Here is a 14,230-nt window from a genome sequence, read left to right on the forward strand (position 1 = left end):
GTAGGTGACGCAATAGCGCCGTTCAGCGCCTTCTGATCCTGACCTCAGTCGCGACAGAGCTATTGACTGAGGTGGCGCTATGACCAGGATCCAGTCAGTGCTTCCAGGCGCAGGTTGCTGAGGTGAGGTGCCCCGGGCTTCACCTGCCCGGAAGAGAGGACTTTCTGTTGATCCGTCATCCGAATTTCGCCCAATCAGACGGCGCAGACGATGGGTAGCAAGGACCCGCGATTGTTTAGAGCTCGCGCGCCTGCAAGAGAGCTTTTGGCGATTTGCGACGATCTCGACACGACCTCACCCGAGCATCTCTCTCGCCAAATTCGAAACCTATGACAGCGGGCGGCTCAAGGGCAATCGCCTGAGACTGTCCTCATGCAGTGCTATACCGAGCTCACGCCGCCGACTGGCGTGCAGCACAGCCTGAGTCTCCCTTTCCTCTCGGCGCAGAGCAACAATCTGGTCGTCGCAAAGGGCTCGCTGCTTCAAATCTTTGCAACAAAGACCATCTCGTCAGAGATTGACCACACGCAGAATCGTGAGAAACAGACCTCGAGGGCTGATACCCAGTACGACCGCCGATTGAACGACGACGATGGCCTCGAATCCTCCTTCCTTGGCGGCGACGGCATGCTGGTTCGCGCCGATCGCACCAACAACACCAAGCTTGTCCTCGTCGCCGAATACCCAATATTTGGAGTCGTGGCAGGTCTTGCGAGGATCAAAATTCAAAATTCCAAGTCTGGAGGCGAAGCTCTGTTGATTGCTACAAGAGTGGCTCGTTTGAGTCTGGTGCAATGGGATCCCGAGAAACACGCACTCGAGGACGTCTCCATCCACTTCTACGAAAAAGAAGAGCTCGAAGGCTCGCCATTCGATGGCCCGTTGAGCAATTACCCAACTCATCTTGCTGCCGATCCCGGCTCTCGATGTGCCGCTCTCCGATTTGGCTCCAGATACATCGCCTTCCTACCCTTCAAACTAAACGATGAGGACATAGATATGGATGACTGGGATGAGGATGTGGATGGACCTCGGCCGGCAAAAGAGCCGTCAGCAACTGCGGCTACAAATGGAACTAGCAACTTAGCAGATGTACCATACTCAACGTCATACGTCCTCCCTCTCCCGCAGCTTGATCCCAGTCTCCTCCATCCTGTGCACCTCGCCTTCCTGCATGAGTACAGAGAGCCGACCTTCGGTATCATCTCTTCAATGCAGCGCCGCTCCAACACCCTACCTCGGAAAGACCACTTCTCCTACAAAGTCTTTACCCTCGATCTGCAACAACGGGCATCCACGGCTATTCTTTCCGTCAACAACTTGCCGCAGGACCTCTTCAAAGTCATTGCCCTTCCAGGCCCTATTGGAGGAGCGCTTCTCGTCGGCACCAACGAGCTGATCCACATTGACCAGTCTGGCAAGCCCAATGGCGTGGCGGTCAATGCGTTCACCAAGGAGACGACCAGCTTTCCTCTGGCCGATCAGTCGGAGTTGGATCTGCGGCTCGAGCACTGCTACATTGAGCAAATGTCTCCTGAGAATGGAGAGCTGCTCATGGTGCTCAGCGATGGTCGTTTGGCCATCATCGCTTTCAAAATCGATGGACGTACCGTTTCCGGACTCAGTGTCAGGATAGTACCCGCGGAGGCTGGAGGCAACGTTGTGCAGTGCGGTGCCTCTTCGATTTCAAGGCTGAGCAAGAACGCGTTCTTTATTGGCAGTACTGGTAGCGACTCCCTCGTTGTGGGTGTCACCCGGAAACAGACACAAAACGCGCGGAAGAAAACGCGTTTGGTTGACGACTCTTTCGCGGACGACCTCGAAGATGAGGATATCGACGACGACGACGATGATGATCTTTACGGCGAAACCACAACGACAGTCCAGTCGAGCACAGCCGCTAATGGCGTGCCCAAAGGAGGAGAGATATCGTTTCGCGTTCACGACTCTCTCCTGAGTTTAGCTCCGGTCAAGGATATGACGACGGGCAAGCAAGCTTTCATCCCGGAGAGCGAGGACGAGAAGAACTCGGTCGGCGTCGTAGCTGATTTGCAACTTGCGGCTGCCGTCGGCAAGGGTAATGCAGCCGCCATCGCCATCATGAACCAGAACATTCAACCAAAGGTCATTGGCAAGTTTGAGTTCCCAGAGGCGAGGGGATTCTGGACCATGTGCGTTCAAAAGCCGATTCCAAAATCACTGCAGGGCGATAAGGGCGCAAATGCTGCTGTGGGCAGCGAATTCGATGCTTCATCTATATACGACAAGTTTATGATTGTTTCCAAGGTTGATCTAGACGGTTACGAAACGTCAGATGTTTATGCTCTTACAGGCGCTGGTTTTGAGGCTTTCACGGGGACAGAGTTTGATCCTGCGGCAGGTTTTACGGTGGAGGCGGGCACTATGGGAAAACACATGCGTATCATTCAGGTTCTCAAGTCTGAGGTGCGATGCTACGATGGAGGTGAGTTATCGGCACTTGTGACTGTCGTTCAACGCTGACGAACAAGCCAGACCTCGGCTTGAGTCAAATCTTGCCGATGCTTGATGAGGAGACGGGAGCTGAACCACGAGTCGTCAGTGCCAGCATCGCGGACCCCTATCTCCTGCTGGTACGAGATGATGCGAGCATTATGGTGGCTCAAATTGATAACAACAACGAACTCGAAGAGATGGAAAAGCAAGACGACACTATCTTATCAACCCAATGGCTTGCCGGGTGTTTGTACACCGACACCACCGGTGTGTTTGCTCCAATCCAAACCGACAAGGGAACGCCAGAGAGCCAAAGCATTTTCATGTTCCTGCTCAGCGCAGTGGGAGCTTTATATGTAAGTCCGTTTCACAACATTTGATTTCCAACTTCTAACGAAACCAGATATACGCTCTTCCCGACCTCTCAAAACCGGTCTATGTTGCTGCTGGAATGACCTACGTCCCCCCATTTCTCTCTGCGGACTACGCCGTTCGTCGAGGCACAGTTCAAGAGACATTGACGGAAGTTCTCGTGGCCAAATTGGGCGATGCCACGGAGTCTTCGCCATATCTTATTGTGAGTTCTGTTCGATGAAAGCTTTACGGCGTATCATTCTGACTTAGTTGACAGCTTCGACATGCAAACGACGACATTACTATATATGAACCCATTCGCCTTGAATCGCAGGACAAGTCCGAGGGCCTTGCAAAGACTCTCCACTTTCAAAAGATCACAAATCCGGCTCTGGCCAAGAGCCCAGTTGAAGTAGCAGATGACGATGCCAATGAGCAACCTCGTTTTGTTCCTCTTCGACCGTGCGCAAACATCAACGGCTACAGCACCGTCTTCCTTCCTGGTGCTTCGCCATCCTTCATCATCAAATCTGCCAAAAGCGCTCCCAAGGTGTTGGGTCTGCAGGGCATCGGCGTTCGTGGCATGAGTTCTTTCCATACCGAAGGCTGCGAGCGCGGTTTCATTTACGCCGATTCAGAGGGGCACACACGTGTCACGCAACTGCCCGCCGACACAAGTTTCGAGCTAGGTGTGTCCATTCGCAAGATCCCAGTCGGAGATGCTATCGGTCTCATCGCCTACCATCCTCCCATGGAGACGTACGCCGTTGCCTGCAGTGTGTCGGAGCCCTTCGAGCTCCCCAAGGACGACGACTACCACAAGGAATGGGCCAAGGAGACCATCACCACGTTCCCGCAGATGGAGCGCGGTATCATCAAGCTCCTCAGTCCCGCCACATGGTCCGTCATTGACACTGTCGAGCTCGATCCCCACGAGGTTGCCATGTGTATGAAGACGCTCCACCTCGAAGTGTCCGAGGAGACCAAGGAACGCCGCATGCTTATTGCCATTGGCACGGCCATCAACCGCGGCGAGGACCTGCCCATCCGTGGCCGCATCCTCGTATACGATGTCGTGCCCGTTGTGCCCCAACCTGGACGCCCAGAGACGAACAAGAAGCTCAAGCTGGTCGCCAAAGAGGAGATTCCCCGCGGCGCCGTCACCGCTCTTTGCGAGGTTGGATCGCAAGGCCTGATGCTCGTCGCGCAGGGGCAGAAGTGCATGGTCCGTGGCCTGAAGGAAGACGGCACCCTCCTGCCTGTCGCATTCATGGACATGAGCTGCTACGTCACCTCCGTACGCGAGGTGCGAGGCACCGGCTACTGCCTCATGGCTGATGCCTTCAAGGGTGTCTGGTTCGTGGGCTACGCAGAAGAGCCTTACAAGATAATGCTCTTCGGAAAAAGCACTGGCAAGTTTGAGGTCTTGACAGCAGACTTTTTGGTCGATGGAGACGAGCTGCACATCGTCGTCTGCGACAAGGACGGCGTCATTCACGTAATGCAATTTGACCCTGAGCGTAAGTCTCCCCCGTATCCCCGACTGCTTGGCAAATCACTAACCATCCGCAGACCCGAAGTCTCTCCAAGGCCACTTGCTGCTCAACCGTGCCTCCTTCTCGGCTGCGCCGAACCACCCTACTGCAACCTTATCACTGCCCAGAACAACCACCACCGCACAATCCGCATCCGCGTCCAAAAACCCACCATCAACGCTCATGCTTGCTTCTCCCACGGGTGTTCTTGCGGCCCTGACCCCGCTATCAGAGCAGGCTTACCGACGCCTGACATCCCTGTCCAATAGCATTGCCGCAGCGCTCCCTCACGCAGCCGCCACGAACCCAAAGGCCCACCGGCTCCCGCCCCTGGACGCGCGCCCGCCGGGCGTCGACACAAGCGCCGGACGCACCATCGTCGACGGCGCGCTCCTATCCCGCTGGAACGAGCTCGGCGCAGGACGCAGGTCGGAAGTCGCCGGCAAGGGCGGCTACGGTAACGTGCTGGAGGTCCGGGGCGAGCTGGAAGGGATCCTCGGATGGAACGGGTTGGCCTACTTCTGAGGCAATTGTAAAATAGGAGGATCATCGCGTTGGGGGCTGAGTATCTTTTTGAAGTTGGGCCTTTTGGAACAAGGCCTTGGTGCAGCAATTGCGAGAAAGCGTTTTCAAGAGGCAAAAGTTAGATCGACGACACTTTTGGTAATAGGAATATTCGAAAACCAAGTACATTCACAATATGACCATTGCTTGCCTCACGTGCTGTGATATGCTGGTCATCAAATGACGCAATGCGCGCTGTCATTTAACGTTATTGAGTGCCATTACCATGACTAGAAATCTAACCTCATGCTGAGGTGCCTATGTTTGTCCTAATTTATTCTTCGTAATGCCTTTCTAGGCAATCGTAACTCAAGCTCGTCGTTGGCCCTGAGGCGTTCAAATCCATTTTCGCTCGAAGCAACACAATGCTCTTCTCTCGTGGTTGACCTCACCAACCGCAGAGCCAATCCCTCCGCCCAAACCTTAACAGTGTTCCTTGTATCGTACACTCTCATACCTTTTGGTAGTTACTAAATATTCCGAGAAGCGCGACCGAGTAGGCGCAACTAAGACATTACGTCATGGCGACGTGGTATTACATGAGAAATAAGCCCAAGACTAAATGACCTGGATGTGACATCTAGGCTGCAGCTTGACGTTTTCGACGAATACTTCCGAAGCGGCGCTTCAGACCGTCACTAAGACGCTTGCCAGTGCTGTTGTGACGGCGCACATCTGCGCTGTTCGACTGTCCGGCGGGCGTCTCTGATGGGCCGGGCCTCCCGTCGGCGGCATTGCTCACGCTACGCTGACGAACCGTGGCACCGAGATTCTTTCGTGACTGGCTGTTGGCACCGGGATGCATCTCATACTCAACAGGGCCGTTGTCGAGGGACGCCTTGTGCATGCGCTTCTTCTCCTTAAGATCTCTTTCGTAGGTGTACGAAGGCTCGCCCTTTCCTTTGAGATCATCAGGGTGGTACGGCTGTTCTTAGTCAGACATTGCAGATGACGTCAAAATTGGAACAGCAGACTTACGATTCCATCCCATCGTTTGTAAGCACCGCCCTGCGCGTCAGGCTCGCGCATGAGGTCCGCTCCCTCCTCATAGTTCATAACGTTGCCGCGCATGTCGCTGCTGCCGACGGGGACGGTGCCGGTTCCTTGAAGAGGAACATGCTTGGTAAGGGAATCTTGGATATATTCACGGGGAGTTGCTCTCAAAGCCTCCTCGTTGGATTCCTTGACGGCCTCAACTGGGGCGTACTGCTTGTTGCGGTTGCGCGACGCCAAAGTGGCGTCATACGGGCCGCCATGGTGGTAGACACCACCTATGGTGTCGAGCCCGTCAATGGTGTCGGTCATGGGACCATTCTTGCGAGTGCGAAGGTGAGGAGCGCGGTCTGCTGCGCGATGCTCCTTCTTGAGCATGTCCAGAGGCCGGTGAGACATATCGCCGTTGTATCTTTGGTTCAATGAACCGGAGCGACGGAGACCGCTAGGGACGTTGTGATGGTTTACGCTTTTGCTGCGCTGGACAGACGAGTCGGCACGACCTTCTTCTTCGTTGATAGGCCGGTTGCGCGCGCTGAAGCTCCGCGTGACGCTAGTACTCGGAGGCAGACTGTTGCGAACACTGGTGCTGCGACCTAGAGGCCTATGAGGAGCAGAGGACGAAGCAGGTGAACCGGGTTCTCTGGGCGAGGGCAGTGATGCGCGGTTGTTGTAAGTGGGTGAGAACGGGTTCGAAGAGTGAAAGCTGGAGCGTGTCGGGCTCGCGGATGTAGGCGGGGTTGGATACGACGAAGCCTGGCTGTGGCTCCTATGACTTCTCTGGCTCTTATCGCTCGGCTGGACCGGGTCTTTTCCTTTCTTCCTCTGTGAGAAAGTGCGAAGCAATGGGTCAGGGTTGATGAATGAGCTTCCAGGTCCGGTTTCCTGGCTAGGTTCAGGTGCAGTGAGTGGATCAAGCAAGTAAGCCTTTGCCTAAGAAGAATAATGTTAATTGAATGTGAGTTGAGAAGATGGACGCAAGAAGACGACTAGACACGAGGAGTTATAGATAAGAAGTCGAACGACGAGCAAGGACGCGCATGTGTAAGTGGAGGGACCCGTATTATTTACGTCGTCAAGGGCTTAGCTGCAGTCTGGATGATGCCAGCCAGCTTGTCGAGGTCCTTGGAAATCCGATGGCTTGGATGAACAGTGACGCAAGAAGGGACTTCCAGCCGCCTAAGCTTGGGTGGCTGAACCGTGCAGTGCAGGGGACCCGTCCGTACCTTGCTTCCCGACTCACTTGGGTTGGCAGGGGTAGCTTGGGTAGACTTGGGGCTTAGAATAGCAGGCAGGCTTGGGCACGGGCAGAGAAACCGGTCGGGCGTCCTGCCCGCGGGCGCGTTAGGGGGGGGGGGGGGAGACGGGACGATCGGCTTCGACCACGTTGAGTGAGTTCTTGGGCCTCGAACTTTGCTTGGGGCGGCAGCAGTGACGGAATGTTGGAGCCGTAGACGGGCGAGACGGAAGATGACAAGACGGTGGATGCGACGGTGACGGGCTAAAAAGAGTGGAGACAACGAGGGAATGGGTGAATGGCAGACGAGAACGTGAGCGATGACGATGATAGGGCCGACCGTAAGGCCCAGGCCTAGCCAGCCATGTTGAACCGCAATGAGTGTTCGTCGAGATAATAGTACGACAAATGATGATGGATGGGGTCCGTGTTTCGTTGCAATGTCTGTAAATAAAAAACGACCATGGACTTACCCACTGCTTGTTTCTGCCTGAATCGTCCATATTGTTTTTGGTGTAATTGCTGTGGCTGTGTCTTTTGTTGTGGTTCTCGAGGGTCGTCGGGTATTGGCGCAATACGCAGTACAGCAAAGCGAAGCGAAGCGATGCAATGCAGCAGAATGACAAGACGAGAGATGAGAGGACGCAAAAACCGGGGACAGAGATGCAGGTGTGAGAGCCCTTTTGAACAACAATGCAGTAGTAGAGGTGGTCTTCACCTTCAGCGTCGTCCGCTGTTCCGTTTGGTGGGATGAGTGAGGTGCACACCCGGGGGCGAGGAGGGCGACGGACGAGGACAAGGACGACAGAGTCATGAGGGTGTGGGCGTGATGCCGACGACAGGCACAGTCAGTCCAGGCCTTTCAGACCAGGCGATCCCAGTCCTTGTCAGGCAAGTGTGAGGTGCGCCAGTGTGCGGATGCAGCGTGGCCTGCACCTTCTTCATCGCGGCGCTGGGCTTCTGGGAACATGCCCGGACGGGAAGTGACCATCATGGGACCTGCGCTGGCCGGGTCGCCCGAGCTTGCCATTGGTGAGAAGTTTTGTGGTGTTCTTTTGGTTCTTCTCTGGCAGGGAGGGGGAGGGGAAAGGGAAGGGAAGGAGGAGGGGTGGGCATGTGCGAAGGGACCGGATGATGTGGGTGGGAAGGCGGGGACGATGTAAGGCGATGTGAGGTAGGTACCATCTGGCAGTTGCTGCTCATGCTCTTTACCTGGCAAGCCTGGTTCTGGTAGCTGCAATTATTGGACGAAAATCCGTCACCTTCTGTTTGGAAAGAAGCTGCACATTCATGCTTCTCATGCCTAGTTCCTAAATGCAATGCTTGTGATTCTACGCTCACCTTCTCAAAACCACCGTCGTCCAAATGTTCTCTCCATATATCCTCTCCGCCGTCCAGAGTCAGGGTCCAAAGCGCCCCGGCCCCGATCCGCACACGAGACATGTCGCCTCGCCCATCACGTTACCACTTTCCCCTCAGCGGCTCCGCTGGCAGAGACACCTAACTTAGATCCACCCGGCAGGGCAAGACCAAGACCACGGCATCCTCGGCCGCCCAGGGACCAAAGGAAACAATCAGAAACGAAACATTTCAACCGCTAGGCCACCTTAGCTCAGCCACAAGCACGCCGTCAGCGGGACACGCGGGCCTTTAGAACCTCGTCCGTCTCTCGTGTCTGTTCTCATCGTCCTCGCATTGGCTCCCAATTCCTACGTCATGCGATCAACAAAACTTTAAAAAATCCCATTTTAGCCAGGGGACCAGCAGCCACGACGCGCCGCAACATCCCATTTACCAGACCACCTCTCCCACGCAGCAACCGTTACAGAGCTGATACCATGAGCAAATTAGCAGACCACTCATAAGTGCCGCTATTGATTGCAATGCGCGTCTGTGTGAAAAGGAAAGAAGAAGAAAAAACATGCAATGGGTCACCCGGCCTCTCACCGAGCTTCCGAGTGGCCCTTCCGGGGCGCCAACGGGGCTCGCCGCAAGTCCCCGGTCCACGTCTCACTGCCCCTCAAGTCAGGGCTATGCTTGCTCCGATACCTGGCGGAACACGTCGCCCTACCGGGACCGGTCACTCGCTGTCAACGAGTGAGAGCCATAAGCTTAAAATTATGGCCCGTCGGTGTTTTCATGCTGGTTATGGGCGAAGATGAGCAATGCTGCTCTCATTTGCGCCGCCTTATGCCGCGACTAACTCGTTCTTACTCACGCTCGACGCTCAGTCAAGCTCACGATGCTGCTAAAAGTCTAGAATTTCAGTAGATGGTGCCCATAAGCAGCTTTGACAAGGCAGCTACGTAAAAGGTTTGTTGCTGATTGTAGTTGCGTGCGCGCCTCATTCAGCGTGCATGGGGAGCTTAGACTTTACCTTGCGTATGACGTACCGGGATCGAGATCTGGCTGAAAAGCTTCGCTCGCAATTCGCAAGGTGTCAACTGCCCTGGGCTTTTCTTACCACCGCCTTTTTGTGTGCATGACTGACAGGTTCCACCACCTGCCTCTTTGCTATGGCGCTTTGATACCTTCACGTGTCTCACATCTCTCAACTGCTACTGCGCGCTTCTAGGCGACCTCGCAGAATCCCTCAGGTGCAGCAAAAAGCAAATGCATCACGCTCTCGCCTGTTGCTCATTGGCCTGATAGCTTTACCGGCCAGCTTCCGTCGCGTCCCGCAGACCCAACCGGGTCTTTCGCTGCGGGATCCCCCATCTAAGACCGCGGCCCCCAGCTCCCCGCCGCCGGGCAATGGCTCTCGTCGACTACTCGTCGTCCGACTCGGCATCTGAGCCGGGCTCACCCCCGCCCAAACGCCGCAAGGCCGCCGACGGTGGCCCGGAAGGGCCCGTCGCCAGCAAACACAACAAGACCACCGGCACTGCTTCATCCGCGAGTCAACCGGAAGGCAACTCCGCACTGCCTCCGCTCCCGGAGGAATTCCACGACTTGTATGCCTCCACCGTACGAACCAGCACCGCCGATGATCCCACCCTCCACCAGGGTCGGAAGCGTGCCATTCCACACATCGTCGGCCATTGGCCTTCTCACGTCTACATTGAATGTAAGACACACACACTCTCTCTCTTTCTCTCTCTCTTTTGTACCTCTTTTGTCTCTCGAGCTTACAAAATTCCTCTAGGGCATCCAACAGCATCCCAGCACGCCCTGCTCACAAACCTCCTAGCCAAGATCGCGCCCCTTCTCAAGTCTCAAAAGCTGCAACCTCTACTAACCTCAGACCTAAACGCCCCGCTGCCCCTCCACGTCTCCCTCACCCGCCCTCTCTCCCTGACCACAGCTCAAAAGGACGACTTCCTCTCCGCCCTCACCTCGTCCGTCTCCCACGCCACAGGGGCCTTCACCCTCTCCCCGCGCGGGATAGGCTTCTTCAAATCCCCAGACTCGGACCGCGCCTTCCTGATCCTCCGTGTCGCTGACCCCCACGCCTCCTCACGAGATAACAACACCACCACCGGCAAGAACCCGCAGCTCCGCGCCCTGCTGACAAAGTGCAACGCCGTCGCTCTCCGCTTCGGCCAGCAGCCGCTATACCAGGCCCGCGCGACCGAGCTCGTCGACGACGCCTTCCACGTGAGCATCGGCTGGACGTTTGGCCTGCCGCCCGAGGACGCGTGTCTGCAGACTTACGGGATGTTGCGGCTTCCGGAGTTTGCAGAGGTGAAGAAGTGGGAGATTCCCGTCTCGGGCGTCAAGGCCAAGATCGGGAACGTGGTGACGCATGTCCCACTGCGGGATGCGCAGAAGAGGGATGGCGAGGAGGACAGTCTGTTCGGATGAGGGTCGCCGCTATTCGTTGGACCTGCATACGCGTCACAAAGCAAGAAAGCCCAATGTGGCTTCAGTGAAACACTAATAGAAGTGTTGGTATCAATTTTGTATGTACAGCCTGGTCACGGTACCAGCACAGTGTGCCCTTGGTCTTTCCTGGAAAAGGGGATGAAAGAGGAAAAGAAAGACAGAAACGCCATTAGCCCCGTCCGGCCATGCAGTGAGTAGATGCCATGCTAGGATGTGAAAATTAAAGATGTCTATCTATAACTCGTCCAGCGGCCGCCTCTGGAAGCTCCAGTTCCTCTCGATAACGGGGAGGCCAACGAAGCCTTGGTACAGACGGGCCAGCTCTACTGCGAGGATGTTGAAACTACCACCTTAGTTAGACTTTGTCGACTATCAGCACAGGGTCACAAACTTACAAGGTCTTGGGGAAGGCGGCCCAACGCGAGATCACGAATTTGGTAGCCTTGATGAAGCGGCCGAATTCTTCATCAAAGGCCTCGTCGAAGGCTTCCCTGACGGTCTGTTCCGATCGGGGCTTGTCCTCTGGGTAGTCCTCGGCCGTGATAGGCTCTGGCTCCGTTGACGTGACCACATTGTGCGGCTTCTTGGCCCTGTCGGGAATTGCAGTGGTGGGTTCGGCGGCAGCAGCCACGGCAAGAGCCTCCTCGGCGTCTACCATGGCCCGGAACTTGCCAATAGCAGCCAAGGAGCTGCTAATACGAGCATAGGTATTGAAGAGGGCGACGAGCTCGGTGCGCTTCAACACGGGGATGTCCTTGCTGTGGTTGTCGAATTCGAAGAGGACCTTCAGAGCAGTGCCGTAGCCAGCAGTCTGGAGCTTGCCCCAGAGGCGGCACTTGTCGCAGCCCACACAATCCATGACACGACTGACGTTGCGGAAGCGGTTGCGAAAGTCCTCTTTCAGGGACGGACCCTCGCCATTCTTAAACATGAGGCTCTCGTCGAAGATCTGCGGAACACTAGCCGCACCCTCAGTAACTTCGAGAATCTTTGCTCTGGTGGCAGCGTCCTGGTCCAGATCCCCCGTACAGAAGGTATAGTCTCTACCCTGAAGATAAGGTCCCAACTTGGCGATTGCACGAGTGACCAAGGCATAGTTGAAGTACAGGTTGCTGATCCGCTCTGGGTGGGTGTGGAGGCGTTGCTTATAGCAGGCCAGGTTGGGTTGCCATTGACCGGTAGTCTGGTTAAGGAAGTCCCAGCAAAGATGAGTGCTGATGCTCGCGTGCATGCCCGAAACCACGCGGTAGAAAACCCGCTTCTCGATGCACTCGTCTTCGGACTCTAAGCCGGTCTGGGCGACAAACGGGGCGTTGGGCTGCTTCTCGCGCATCTGCTCCAAAAGCTGCTCTCGTCCAGCGGCTTCGAGAACCTGCCTGAAGTCTTGCGCCGCTGGTCCCTTGTTGCTGACTTGTGACTGACCCAGAGAGGCGGAATGGGGGAAGGAGCTCTTTTGGAAGCAGTTCTCCCGGTAGATGGCGTCCCAAACCTGGGCGGCGCCAACTCCCGCGTATCCAGTGAACCGCTCGGGATTGCGGAGGAGGCTTACGTAGTCTCCCTTCGAGGTTGCGCTCTCATCCTCCGGCACGCAGTAGTCACGCTCGTCGCACTCGTCGTCGTATTCCACTACACAGCTTTCACCAACCTCGTCGCCCAGCTTTCCTTGTAACGGTCGTTCGGGGCGCTCGTGCTGCACCTTTCTCGGGGGGTGTTTCGCCAAGGGTCCTTCCAACTTTCCAAGCTCGCTCGCCCGCCAGACTTCGGGAATATCCTCCTCGTTATCCAGGGTCTCAACGGCACAGGCGATGTTGCCGCACATGCCATTCTCGTCGTTCCAGAAGGGGCATTTCTTGTGGAAGAGGTTCAGTCGGTAGTGCGAGAAAAAGTCCGTCGAGCTTGTGAGGTCGTCGACGAAGGGCTTGACCTTGGCGTTCAGCTTGTCGAGGGTAGAGTACGAGGCGCATGCGTCGGACACAATGGCCTTGGGCGAGATCTGGTACGATGCGTTAGAGACGGAGAACCGATAGCGAGATGCCGCTGCGAGGGCACAGGTCGCGAAGAAGAAAAAGAAAACGGCGGCATACTGCACAATCATCTTGGGCGCGTTCGCATTGGACTGGCGACCCCAAGAGCGCGAAAACGGAGAGGAAGAATAGTCTGCTTGCAGACTTCATGGTGAATGGTTCGCCGTGGGCGGGGATGACCGGACCGGACTGTTTAATATGCGACGCAATGACAAGAACAGGTGGTCGCAGGAGAAGAGGTTGTTAATGGAGAATGCGGACGACAAGTTTCCAAAGGTTGGCTGAAACGTCCAGAGTGTCCGGGCTGGATGCGTGGATCCGAGGCAGTCTTATGCCTGTGGCGCCTGCAGCGTGCAAATAAGCCGGACGGGTCAGGCAGCGCCAAAGGTTAAGTTGAGTGAGGTTCGTTTTGGCGAAACGGCCCGGGGGCGCTGAAAGCTAGAGATGAAGTGTAAATGGGCCAGGTGTGGTTCTCCAGTCTTGTCTCAAGTCTGACATAAAGATGGAGGTGGCATGAGCATGGGCCTGTCACCGCACGATCGACGTTATTCTCTTGGCCAGGAGCTCTTATTTAGAGACGGCCGTGGAACCCTGGAGGACGTTGGAGAAGATGACAGCGTGGACGGCTGTGCAAAGACCACGGACGATAGGGTAAGAGTGAGAAGACCAGACAAGGGGCCAGCAATTAAAACGGGATCGTCGGGGCCTTTTGCAGGTTGCCAGCTTTCCTGTCCTCAGAAGTGAGGAGTCATGTATTCATTGGATTGGAATCTGTCCTCAATCTAACATCAAAGGCAAAAACCGTATGCGTAGGTAGCACACCGTACAGCACAGTAGGACCTGCCAAGCGTGGAAGCAACAATGGAGCCCACCCTTCAGGCTGATTAATTCGTCGGAGCTGGGCCCTGACTCCCTGAGTGCCGTCAAATACACTGTATCGTACTACTTTATCTGGCGAGGATTAGCTGATCCTCAAATGCGAGCCCGATCCCAAGTACCTCAGTCGCCTGGGGCAAGCGAAAGGGTACATCGCTCTCAGGGCTGTCTTACGGGGGCGAAAGGCTAATTTAGGCATTGGTGAAAGGTGTCCTTCTTGGTGGAAAATCAGCAGATGCAGGAGCCAATTGGAACCACTCTGGCGCCAAATGGTTCCTCATGGCTTCCGCCGTTCCAGATCGCCTCTCGGATGCCGCCGCCGCCATCCAACTCGGCTTGGTGCATCC

General features: G+C 55.7%; 4 protein-coding genes across 4 annotated transcripts; 2 read left to right on the plus strand and 2 right to left on the minus strand.

Annotated features, from left to right (window-relative positions):
- Positions 1–372: 372 nt before the first annotated feature.
- Positions 373–4,889, plus strand: paa-3 (Protein cft1; the record flags this gene model as incomplete). The annotated part of the gene is made up of 5 exons (XM_032029807.1): positions 373–2,464; positions 2,515–2,831; positions 2,879–3,052; positions 3,107–4,349; positions 4,402–4,889. 5 exons carry the CDS (start codon positions 373–375, stop codon positions 4,887–4,889), a joined length of 4,314 nt encoding a protein of 1,437 aa, XP_031890363.1.
- A 619-nt stretch (positions 4,890–5,508) lies between these two features.
- CGGC5_v012312 (uncharacterized protein) lies at positions 5,509–7,661 on the minus strand (the record flags this gene model as incomplete). The annotated part of the gene is made up of 3 exons (XM_032029806.1): positions 5,509–5,853; positions 5,907–6,854; positions 7,632–7,661. The coding sequence occupies 3 exons, from the start codon at positions 7,659–7,661 to the stop codon at positions 5,509–5,511; spliced, it is 1,323 nt and encodes a 440-aa protein (XP_031890364.1).
- A 2,251-nt stretch (positions 7,662–9,912) lies between these two features.
- Positions 9,913–10,962, plus strand: usb1 (U6 snRNA phosphodiesterase; the record flags this gene model as incomplete). The annotated part of the gene is made up of 2 exons (XM_032029805.1): positions 9,913–10,225; positions 10,304–10,962. The coding sequence occupies 2 exons, from the start codon at positions 9,913–9,915 to the stop codon at positions 10,960–10,962; spliced, it is 972 nt and encodes a 323-aa protein (XP_031890357.1).
- A 255-nt stretch (positions 10,963–11,217) lies between these two features.
- Positions 11,218–13,157, minus strand: ero-1 (Endoplasmic reticulum oxidoreductin-1; the record flags this gene model as incomplete). Its single annotated transcript, XM_032029804.1, has 3 exons — positions 11,218–11,326; positions 11,379–12,976; positions 13,068–13,157. 3 exons carry the CDS (start codon positions 13,155–13,157, stop codon positions 11,218–11,220), a joined length of 1,797 nt encoding a protein of 598 aa, XP_031890358.1.
- Between the last annotated feature and the right edge of the window lie 1,073 nt (positions 13,158–14,230).

The sequence above is a fragment of the Colletotrichum fructicola genome (genome assembly GCF_000319635.2).
Source record: "Colletotrichum fructicola Nara gc5 chromosome Unknown KSG_Nara_v1_contig07, whole genome shotgun sequence".
Classification (NCBI taxonomy): domain Eukaryota; kingdom Fungi; phylum Ascomycota; class Sordariomycetes; order Glomerellales; family Glomerellaceae; genus Colletotrichum; species Colletotrichum fructicola.